Source organism: Phoca vitulina, unplaced genomic scaffold (genome assembly GCF_004348235.1).
Source record: "Phoca vitulina isolate PV1807 unplaced genomic scaffold, GSC_HSeal_1.0 scaffold8, whole genome shotgun sequence".
Taxonomy (NCBI): Eukaryota; Metazoa; Chordata; class Mammalia; order Carnivora; family Phocidae; genus Phoca; species Phoca vitulina.
Genome location: NW_022589711.1, coordinates 42,160,227 through 42,172,803, shown reverse-complemented (window position 1 = coordinate 42,172,803; position 12,577 = coordinate 42,160,227). Strand labels below are relative to the sequence as shown.

At 35.5% G+C, this 12,577-nt stretch overlaps 1 protein-coding gene across 2 annotated transcripts in view; it reads left to right on the top strand.

Annotated features, from left to right (window-relative positions):
• Positions 1-12,577, top strand: part of GSK3B (glycogen synthase kinase 3 beta) — a 207,149-nt gene that overhangs the window by 115,373 nt on the left and 79,199 nt on the right. For both annotated transcript variants that reach the window (XM_032406632.1, XM_032406633.1), the window contains exons 4-5: positions 4,586-4,696; positions 11,802-11,932. In XM_032406632.1, the coding sequence (XP_032262523.1) occupies positions 4,586-4,696; positions 11,802-11,932 (242 nt within the window). The remainder of the gene's footprint in view (positions 1-4,585; positions 4,697-11,801; positions 11,933-12,577) is intronic.

Here is a 12,577-nt window from a genome sequence, read left to right as displayed (position 1 = left end):
TATGAAAACAGCTTCTTCAAAAAGAAAAGAAGCTATTCAAATTGGAAAAGAGAGGAGCTTCTAAGTGAACATATACCAACATTTTATTAACAGGTAAAACTTGATCATTTTGTTTGGGCTCTTCCTTGTTATGTCACATTTAAAGGAACTCATTAAATTACTGAAAAAGAAGGGACGACCTTGTAATAAATTCTGACGTTCACTGATTAAAGTCCCAATCATCTAGAGTACATATACATAGTCTTCTCCTATTTATCTCAAGGTCATTAATAATTTTTAAGTAGTTGCTGCTTTATATACAAGTGTGAGCATGTGCACACACACATATATGTGCATGCATACATTCCATTTAGTTGTTTCTTTATATAACTTCAGACACCAAAAGCACTAGATTTAAGATGGAAATAGAAGGGCAATTAACTTCCTAAGCTTTTTAGATCATTCCAGGTATGACAACTGTCAAATTACATCAGGGTTTTAAGTGTTTAAAGAGAAAGGCATAAATTTTGGTCCCAAACAAGAGCAATAACTCATTTTGATGCTTTTTAATGCCTCTTAGTTCTGTTTCTTAGTCTTTACAAAGTTGTCCCCTAATGTAATCTGCTCCTTAAGGTTAGCGTTTTCCTGGATTCCAAACTCAGTTTCTTCTCACTCTCTTACTGTGCACACTCTTCTTAGGTGAGTGAGGCTGTTCTCAGTTTTAGCTGTTGTCTAAATCTCTACACATACTCCATTCTTCTTTTCTGAGTTTTGACGTGACCTGCATTTCCAGCTACCTGTGGAACATAGCCACCTAAAATGTTCTGAGATCCAAGATCCATTAAGTAAAAGTTAAAACTTTTCCTTCACACCTTTTTCCTCTTTATGCTTTCCTTGTTTCATTACCTGCCTAGTCACCCAAGTTTAGAGACTGTTTAATTAATCCTTTCTTTGTTTCTCAGGTTCTCTATTACTCTCATGTTTAGGTAGCCAATATGCCTGCCCCTCCCAATCTCCCTTTTCTTTCAGTCCTTATTGCCTAAGCCCTAGTCTAGGTCTTGGACACTTGTAGGAAGTTTCTGGAAGCTCACACTGCTTTCACTCTCACCTTCCCTCTTTCCCCCTCTCCATACCCACTTTTCACAGTGCTGTTTGAGTTAAAGCAGACCTGTAAGACTGCCATCCTAATTCTTAAATAATATCCATTCCCTTTGAGCTTAATTTATTCAGCAAATATTTATTGAGCACCTACTATGTGCTAGGCAGTATTCTAGGTGGAGAAGAATAGTGAACAAAACAGACAAAAATCTTATCTGTCATTGAGCTTAGTCTAGTTGAGGGGGAAGCAGACAATACAAAGTAAACTATGTGGTTAGAAAATGATAAGTATCATGGGGAAAAATAAAGGGGGGAGGGCAGGTAGGAGTGTGGGGTGGAGAAATTGGGGAAAGCCCAATTAGGGAAAGCCACTCTAAAACAGTAAAATTTTAGCAAAGATTTGAAGGAGTTGAGGCAAGTGAACAGTATGTATATCTGAGGGAGAGAACATTCCAGGCTGAAGGAGTGATCAGTGTAGAAGCCCTGAATGTGAAAGCCTGCCAGATGTGTTCAAGAAACAGCAGGAAGCTATTGTCAGTAGAGAAGAGCAAGCAACAGGGCAGCAGTAGAGTAGAGGACAGGGAAATAAGTATGTGTGGAGGACCTTGTAGACCACTTACAAGAATAAATCTTAATGAGGTGGAGTGGAAGAGCTGCCATCTAACTTCTGTTTTGTTGATATTAGACCAAAGGGGTAAAGGTGGAAGCAGGAAGGCCTTTTAGGAGGATATTGCAATAATCCAGGTGAGAGGTGCTCGTGGTTCAGACTAGGATTGTAGCAGTGAAGATGGTAAGAAATGGTTGGATCCTGAATAAATTTTAAAGGTAGAACCATTAATACTTTTTTTGGTGTATGTATATGTGTGAGAGAAAGAGGAGGGTGGGGAATTAATGATGATTCTAAGGTTTTTAGCCTGAGCAATGTCAAGTACACAATTTGACATACTAGTCTGGAGTTAAAGGCAGAGGTCCAGCATATATACGAATTTGGGAGTCATCAATGTAGAGTAGTATCGAACCACCTGACTGGATGAGATCATAACAGGAGTGAGCTTCCATAAAGAACAGAGATCTGACTGAGTCCTGGGATCCTCCATTCCTTAAGAGAGAAAGGGGAATAGAATGAGCCAGAAATGGAGAGCAAGAAGAGTGGTCTTTAAGGTAAGATGAAAACCAGAAGAGTAAAGTGTTTTAGAACCCAAGTAAAGCAAATATTCAAAAGAAGGGAACATGATCCAACTATGTTAAATAGTAGTGCTCAGTCAAATAGAAAGGAGAGATAAGATGATGACTGACAGTTGACATTGGATTCAGCAACAAGGAGATTACTGATCTTAAGGAACAATTCTGGTGGAGCAGTGGTGATCGAGTCCTATTTGGAATAAGTTTCAGAGAGAGTGAGAAGAGACTGGTATTGGAGAATGCCAGTTTAGACACCTCTTTGGAGGAATTTTACTGTTAAAGGAGGGCAGAAAATATGGTGCTAATTAGTGCAGTTAGAGTTTTCTTTTTAACGATGGGAGAAATAACAGCAAGTTTGTGTGCAGATTGTAATGCTCCCACAGAGAGAGAATAATTAATGAAGAGAGTTATGAAAATTACTGAAGCGCTGATTGTGATTAGGAAAAGCAGAATAGTATCATTTTTTACATGTAGCAGGGTTTACCTTAAAAAGGAGCTTGGTCACTTTATCCCTAGTAAGAGAAGGGAAAGAGGAGCATATGGGGTTAGATGCTGTAGATGGGCACATGTAGTGGTGCAAGCAAGGTCACCAGCTGGGGGTGAGGATGGCAAGACAGGTATTGGAGGTCAAAGGGAAAGAAGAAATCAGGTACTTGGGAAAAGTGAATGGACTAGGCAAATATATGATTGCTGGGCCAATTGAATTTCTTGATGATGAATTTATTGTGAAACCAAGCAGCACAGTTTTAGGTTTCTTTGTAGCCATGTTCAGCAGTTTGGGTACAGGCATGGAATGAATGGGCAGCTAGATTTAACCAGAGTTGTGGTTTATCAAACAGGTATGATATAAGAGAAGGATATATGCTAGAGCAGACTTGGCACATTTTTTCATAAAAGGCCAGATAGTAAATATTTTTGGTTTTGCAGGCTATGGTCTCAGTTATAACTACTCAGCTCTGCCCCAAAGCAGCCATAGACAATACTTACATGAATGAGCATTGCTATGTTTCTATAAAACTTTATTTATAAAAACAGGCAGCAGGCCTTTGCTGTTGTTTACTGACCGTGTGTTAGAGAATGAGGGTAATGGTAGACCTTGTAATTTAAGCTGGATATGGAGAGAAGAGAGGAGAACGTGGAAGAGTGAGGGATAATGAAAAGGTAGTAGAGTCAATGGCATGCTGTCTCACTCAACAGTTTCCTGAGCTCTGCTGTTTTCATTGACCCCACATCTTGATACAGTTTTTCTATGCCTTAAATGCACCTTTCATACTCAATTTAGATGTCGTCTCTTTTATACGTCCACCTTTACTTCCTCTGCAGTGGCTACTGACCTATAGAAAATGCTCAATAAATGCTGAAAATTGAAATTCTTCACTTCATTTTGGTAGGTAACATGATTTCAAATTGGGACGATTGTGAAAGTTTGCTTACCTACAGATTTTCCCCTTCAGTAGCCAATTCTAGACTTGAACACAGTGATTCTCAACTTTGTTTTCTGCTTCAGTTTACCTATCTGATACTGTTCACAGGAACAGAGTAAAGATAGCACTCTGTTCCTCTTTCCTACTTGGTACTTAGTTGGAATTCCCTTCTTTCTATCTACTGATCTTGGATTAGTGTCTTTAGGCTGCTGAGAAAGGATGTTTAAACATATGACCTGCAATAAACTTGTGAGTATGGTAACTTGCTGCCTTATAAATTATTCTTTTTCTTTCAGTTACTTGTAGAAGACAAGTGATTATTATAATTATAGACTATCAGATAACCATAGAATCTTTTTTGTAGAGCTTAGAGAAATTTTGAAGAACATCTAGTCCAATTTTTCATATTCTAGTTGAAGGAACTGAAGCCTAGAGAGATTAAGTGATACGTTAGTTAGCGTACCTTAGTTAGCAGCAGAGCGAGGGCTGGAAATCTTCACTCCCTTTTTAGTACTCACTCTACTACCATGACAGCTTTCCTGATAGGATATGAGGGCACTGATTCTCAAACTAAAAAACAGGAAATTTTGTGACAGGTGATATCCTCTAAAATCTTATTACCAAAATAACAGTTTAAATATAATAATTGGAAATCTTAGCAGTATTGAAATGGCTATGTTTTTTTCCATGAAATTATTAGTAAAAAGGTATGGTAGACTTGTTTTTACTATTATGGTTATATTCTGAATTACTTTTGTATAATTAAAATTGAATGCATGAATCTTAAAAATGTGAATAAGTGAAAAAATCTGATAACTAAATGTATAGAGATTTTACTCTGAATATTTAAAAGACTAGTTTCTAATTTTGTTTTTCTGTTTGTTTTTAATAAACTCTTTCAGAAAGATGAAGTCTATCTTAATCTGGTGCTGGACTATGTTCCAGAAACAGTATACAGAGTTGCCAGACACTATAGTCGAGCCAAACAGACGCTCCCTGTGATCTATGTCAAGGTATGTAAAAATGGAGCAATTTCCCATTTACTTAATATCATCCAAGGAAAGTGTTGGATATGTTTTAACTATATTATTGCATATAATACCAAGGGGGGGAAGCTGCAAAGAAGGTATTGCTAGAGCTTCATTAAATTCTTGTATAATTTTAAGGTGTGAAACCTTTACCTTTTAAACTTTCATGACTCTCATATTAAAGATACCGTGTTATGTTTCTGACAAGTGAATTTTTTCACAGACATTTGTGGATTTTAATTTTGCCGGCCATAACACCTTTTTATTTAATTTCTGATACCCTTATTATGGCATAGACTAAAAAGGAAGCAGGCATATCATATAAAATTATAAAATATATATATGCTCAGATTAAACATTATACTGCCATTTATAAATACAGTGTAACTGTAGCTAAAGTTTAAACTTTCTATAATTTTAAATATGTACAGACTCTATGAAGGTGTTATTTAATTTTTAGTACCTAATGTCATCTTCAGTGAAAGAACTCATAACAGAGTGGCTAGGAATTTATCCAGCATAATGATTAAAGTTGTGATTGCTGATTAGAAACATTATTGTCATTATAATCATTATTAGATTGTTCAGATCTTTAAAAAAATTTTATTGATGTATGGTTGACACACAGATTATTATTTTTTAACTATGACATTGTGAAAATTAACTAGGTGTTAAGTTTCAAAGTCTAGCTATCTAAATATAATTTTTTGCATTTTGTCCTTTATAGGAATGACTCTAGAAAATAAAATGGCATTGACTCTAAATGTTTTAAGATTGAGTATTGAATTTTACTTAATAGTTATAATTTTAAACTTTATAGTAATAAAATGGGTACCAAAGCAGGAATTTGGTAGCTAGATAATTAGGAGAAGGTGTCAGGATTCCTATTGAATTCAGTGCTAGGAATTTTTAAAAATCTGATTCCTGTATGATTTTATTTGGACTTACCAAACTTGGTTGGGGTTGGTGGTTAAATTGACCATAGTAGGAACTAAACGACACAGTTTTTATAATACAAATTTACTTTAGTACTTTATTCTGGTTTTAAGATAGCAGGGTCCTATTCAAGATAACCTGCACAATAGAATATCCCTTTTGAAGTGCCTAAATCTAGGGTAATCTTTGAACTTCTCAGTTTAGAATGGTGATGGATTTATGAAGCAGAAGAAACCCTAGATTTAGTTCCTGAAGACCTAGTTTTGAGACCCAACTTTGCTACTAAGTTAAGTGCTTTTGGGCAGTTACTGATCTGTTCTCTACTTAGCTTCCATGTTGGTAAAATTGTACTCATTTCTTTCCTGCTCACAATATAGCATTGTTGGTCTATAAGGTGAACTTAACATATGAGAAAACATTTTTGGGACTGTAAAATAAAAGTAATAGGAGATCTTAACACTAGATTTAAAAAACAACATGTGGACATTTAATAAGAGGTGCACAGTGGTTAGACCAGTTTTTTGTTTCAACTCTAATTCAGCAAACAAATACTAAAGATTGCAGAATAATGTGACGCTTAATAAAATATTTTAATTCCTCTAATAAGGAGAAAAAAGATTACACAAATAACTATAAAACAAGAAAAAATATATAGCGTTATGAAAGTAGTTAGGTCATATTCTTTTGAATTGGCAAAATTCCCAAGAGAGGGTTGTAGTAATACGTCTGTTGAGTCTACCCTCCAGGTTTACTTACCTCCTAGCAAATCTATATTGCTCCATAGCTGAGCCAATACCTATTTTCCCACCACTTAACATAAAATGTCCCAAGTGATTTTCTTTTCCTGTATCTGTCTACAAAAATTTTACTCGTTTCAGGATCTTTTCTTTGGTCACTCTTAAATACTTGTTTTTATTATTGAAGATTTCAAATAGAAATAAAGGAGAAAATGGAATAATGAACCCCCATGTACCCATTATACAGTTTGAACAATGATCAGTTCATGGCCACTCTTGTTTCATCTATACCACCCTCTGCTCCCCACTTCCTTTATTTTGAAGCAAATCACAGATATTATTATTTTCATCTGTAACTATTTCAGTATATATGTGTAAACGATAGGGACTTTCTTTTTAAAAGCTTAGTTAACAATACCATTGTCTTTACCTATACAAATAAATAGTAAATTACTAATATAATTAAATATCTACTATTTTTATTCCCAGTATGTTGTGTGTGTGTATATATATATATGTTTTTAAGTTTCTTTGTTAGAATTGGGATCTAAGTAAGGCCCATGTATTATAATTGGCTGATGTATGTCTGATGTTTCTTTTAATTTATGGACAACTCTCTCTTAAACTTTGGTACTAAAGAAACTGGGTCAGTTGATGTGCAGTTTCTTGATCTGAATTTTGCTGATTGGATTACTGTACTGTTAATATGTTGCTCTGTCTTCTGTATTTCCTGCAAATTGGTGATTAGATATATTTTTATAAAATTCAAGACTACTTCATATGTATTGTTGAGTACTTTCCTAAGGAAGAACATAATGTCTGTCTTTTTATGATGCTTGTAACCATTGATCATTGCCTAAATCCATTAATTTATAAAGGGTTACAAAATGTGGATATTCTAATGTTATTATTCCTTCTTAATTTATAAGCTGGGGGACGCCTAGGTGGCCTAGTTGGTTGAGCATCGAACTCTTGGTTTCGGCTTCAGGTTGTTGGATCCACCCTGCACTTAGCGTGGAGTCCGCTTGAGATTCTTTCTCCCTTCTTTCCCTCCCCACCCCCCACCACTTGCCCTGTCTCTCTCTCTCTCCCTCTCTCTCTCTCAAATAAATAAATAAATAAATAAAATCTTTAACCAAAAAAATTTATAAGCTGAAATAGTTTCCCATGTCAACTATTTGATTACCCTGAGGTACAATTTATATAACAAATACAGGATATATATATTTGGTTATATCCCTTTATTTACCAAAATTTATAATAATTAGTTGTTTCATGGGTTCCTCCAGAAGTGACCAACAAGGTATTTTTTGTTGTATGTTTGTTTTAAAACTTCTTGAATAAGTCTTAATAATCTAATCTTTGATAGCTTCTTCACTTTCTAGCATGGTAGTGTTCTAGGGTCATCTTACACATTTCTTCCCCAGACTTGGAATCAGCCTTTTCTTTAAGGAGACCTTACTCTTTTAGTGAGAAAAGATACTTAAAGACCACAGTCTGGATGATAGGAGTGATAATTGCTACAGAGTTGGTTATTCTTTCTGGGTTTTTTAATGGACAGAGCTAGAAAATACTTTGATAAAGTTTTTCAGAGATAAAATACATCTTTTTTTATCTCAAAGGTTAATATATATTGACATTTCTCAGTAAATATTGGGGGGCTTAACAATCTTACATCTATATTTTCTTTCTCTTACACTAAAAATTCTGTTTTTCAATGATAGTATATGTTCTGTCCTACACTCTATATGCAGTAGTCTTAGAAGAATAATACTGACACTACCACCACTAAGTGAAAGTAATTTAAGATCTCTTTGCATTTCTTTTTATTACCTTGGTATATTTTATTAGGTATGATATAAATTTCTCTCTTAAAGAAGCGTTGAGTATTTCCTCTCTGTGATTATGCCTCGTTAAGCTTTGTTTCTTTCTTTCTTTTTTTTAATATTTATTTGAGGGAAGAAGGGAGAGAGAGAGAGAGCGCATGCACGAGAGAGCACGGTGGTGGAGAGGGAGAAGCAGGCTGCCCATCAAGCAGGGAGCCCAATGCAGGACTCGATCTCAGGACCCTGGGATCATGACCTGAGCTGAAGGCAGACATTTAACGACTGAGCCATCCAGGCGCCCCTCCCCCATCATACTTTTTAAGTTAAAAATATATTCTGAAGATCACTCTTTATTAATATAGATAGACATAGCTATTTCACCTTCCTTTTTATAGCTGTACATTAGTGTATTATATGGCTTTATCCTAATTTATTCAGCTGGTCACCTATTAATGGTGTATTGTTTTCCCTTCAGGTGTTCGTTTTTGTTTTTGCTGTTACAAACAATGTTGTAGTAAAGAGCCTTGTGTTTTCTGTGGTTTGTTTTGTTTTGAAGATTTTATTTATTTTTAGAGGGGGGGCATGAGCAGAGAGGAAGGGGCAGAGGGAGAGGGAGAGAATCTCAACCAGACTCTGCGCTAAGTGGGGAGCCAACGCGGGGTTTGATCCCAGGATCCTGAGATCATGACCTGAGCCGGAACTGAGTCAGATGCTTAACCAGCTAAACCACCCAGGCGCCCAATGTTTTCTGTGTTTTTGACGGTATATATTTGGATGAGATCTCTGGCATCCTATATTGTAAAAAAGAAAATAAGGTTATTACGCATATCGAAGTTGGCATACAAAGAAAGTTAGAACACTCCTTTTTCCCCCTTCTGGAAAAGAAGATGGTTCGGGTTTTTTTGTTTTTTTTTTTTAAAAGATGGTTCTTTTATATAACCACAGCCCTTCCAGAGTCTGAGCTGTTGGCCTGTTGTTCGTGTAGGACGCAAATCTGTTCTTATGTTTAAGAGTCTAAAAAAGATAAAAACATTGTCTGAAATTGATGTTGATCTCGTTCAGGTATTCGTTCTACCTAGTTTTATAAAAACTATTTTTTGTGAAAAATATTGGATTGGGAGATGGAAGTAAAAGCAATAAATGCGTATACTCTTGCCTTCATGTACCTCACCATCTAATAAGGACTTGTTTAGCATACATGTCACCAGAATGGCAGCTACCGTCCTTTGTAATTGTTTGACGTCCACTTTTTCACTTTTTCTGGGGAAGTTGAGTATATTATATATATATATATTTTTTTAAAGATTTTATTCATTTATTTGACAGAGAGAGACACAGCAAGAGAGGGAACACAAGCAGGGGGAGTGGGAGAGGAGAAGCGGGCTTTCCGCTGAGCCGGGAGCCCAATGCGGGGGCTCGATCCCAGGACCCTGGGATCATGACCTGAGCCGAAGGCAGATGCTTAACGACTGAGCCACCCAGGCGCCCATTTACACTTTTATTTAATAGAATAAAAATATGATAAAATACAGAAATCATTATTAAAGAGGTATACTTACCCAAGCCGCTATAGAATACTTAGTATCTGATTTGGATAAATTGCTTACCTTCTGTGCCTCAGGTACTTTATATGTAAAACAAAAATAATAGTGATACCTGTTGCATAAAGATTAAATGAAAATACATGCAAAGCACCTAAAATAGTGGCTGGCACATGATAAGTTATTTTTCTTGTTATTGTTATTGCTATCTTGATAGTATAGAAGGCCTCTCCTTTTTCCTGTAAATATACTTTTACAGAGTCAGAAACAAAATAGATATGAAATTGTATATTTCTTCTTTATCTTTTCAAAAGATGAAGTGAGGAGAATGGATACAGAGTAGATCTTTCAGATGAATGAATGTAGTAAAAAGACACCTCAAGCTCTTAAGCATTTTTGACAAAGAAAACATTTTTTTCCCACTGATTATTGCTGACCCAGACATTAGCGCCCTGACATAGAATGAGTAAAATCTCTCCTTTAGTAAATTAATGCCTGTGAATTTAATTTCTTATTGGAGCTTATTTTCTTAATGGTAGTAAATTAAACTTTTAGAACTCTGAGAGCAAGCTTTAGGACTTGGAGATGGATTCTGTGAACAATAATAATACCATGATAGAATTAGGAAGCTTTTAAAGAGTTATATGGGCTTAAATCCCTTAATTCTAACTCTGGGGACAAAATGCTGACCTTATTGAAGATCTCATTTATACATTTTACATCATGCTTTTTTAAAAAGGCTTAAACAGGGGCGCCTGGGTGGCTCAGTTGGTTAAGCGACTGCCTTCGGCTCAGGTCATGATCCCAGGGTCCTGGGATCGAGTCCCGCATTGGGCTCCCTGCTCAGCCAGAAGCCTGCTTCTCCCTCTCCCACTCCCCCTACTTGTGTTCCCTCTCTCGCTGTGTCTCTCTCTCTCTGTCAATTAAATAAATAAATAAAATCTTTTAAAAAATAAATAAATAAATAAAAATAAAAAGGCTTAAACTTTTCCAGCGTTAGTTCAGTATAACATTAAGGATATACTGAAATTCAACTGTCTATAGTTTTCATCAGTGCCTGTTTGAAGGAAAGTAGGCCTCACGTTAACTTCAAGAAACTACTAAGTCTTAGCAGTAGCCTCTGAAGATGGTGTGTTCTGTCAGTACTTTTTCTGACCTTTGTCTGTCTTTGTTGTTGTTGTTTTAACCAAGATACTGGTATCCTTACATTTGACTCATTTCAAAAATTCTTTCCATGATATATAACTTTGAGGTAGAGGTCAGAAGGTGAGTAGTCAGAAAAATTTAAACACCAACCTTGGGATAAACAGAATTAAGATATACTCACTTTCTTCATAGAGTCCCTGTCTTCCCCAGCTAGAGTCTGAGTCTTTCTTCCATGCAGAGTCAGTTTCTCAGTGTATTTTTTTATAATAGAATTGAAATAAATATCCCTTCAATTTGATGTCAGTAATCAGCAAGGATGTGTTTTTAAATAGCATTTTAAAGTCTACTTATTTCTGAAGGATAATACAGGAAGAGTGGTATAGTTACTGATATCTTGATAGATCATTGGTTATAGATTTTCTCAGTTCACATGTGAGTTTTCTCAGGCTCTGTATCAATAAGCTCTAGGGCTGATATCTCAGAAAAATATTATTCTAAAGATGAAATTGTACATACTTACAAAGAATAGTAAACTTAAAGAAACAGAAGACTTGGCTTCTGGTCTAAACATTGTTACTTGGTAACCACATGATCTGGAATACCTTTCTGGGTTTTCCATCTGTATTTTTTTAAAAAGCCCATCTTAGGAGGCTTGAGGTAAGATGTCAGTAAAATAAAAAATTATAAAGCACATTGTGACATTTCCTTTTTTAAATTATTAAAGGATAGCGCAAATATAACATGGTTAATGCAACTTTCATTAGCTAATTAATATATAAATGACATGAAACTCTTAAAAGATAGAGTGCTGTTCTTTTCTGAAAATCTGTTACTTTATTTACTGCTTAAGGATTCTGATTTGTTTGGGACAAGTCTTCAATTAATTCTTACTGTTTTTTTCCAGTTGTATATGTATCAGCTGTTCCGAAGTTTAGCCTATATCCATTCCTTTGGAATATGCCATCGGGATATTAAACCACAGAACCTCTTGTTGGATCCTGATACAGCTGTCTTAAAACTCTGTGACTTTGGAAGGTAAGCTAGCTTTCTTTTCTTCTCCCTTCTTTCACTCCTCCCCAATCCCAACCTCCATCCCTATATGCTCTTTTAAAACTATATGCCTTGGGCGCCTGGGTTGCTCAGTTGGTTAAGCAACTGCCTTCGGCTCAGGTCATGATCCTGGAGTCCCGGGATCGAGTCCCGCATCGGGCTCCCTGCTCGGCAGGGAGTCTGCTTCTCCCTCTGACCCTCCTCCCTCTCATGCTCTCTGTCTCTCATTCTCTCTCTCTCCAATAAATAAATAAAATCTTTAAAAAAAAAAACAAACAAAAAAAAACTATATGCCTTTTACAATATCAGTCCAAAAATACCATAGTCCTTATTCAGGCAGTATGCACTAGTTACAGATTCTTGTGAGGGTAGTTTAGTAAATTCTGTTAGAATTATAAATATGTATAGTTTTTTATCCAGCAATTTAATTAGTTAGGAATTATTCCCTTAGAAATACTTAAAATAGTGTATATACAGGGACTTTTATCATAACATTGTTTATAAATGTCAGTAGGAAAATGACCAAATAAATTATAGCATATACACATTTAACGTAATACATGCAACTATAAAAAAAGAATGAGGTAGCTGTCTATGAATTTATTTATTTATTTATTTTTATTTATTTGA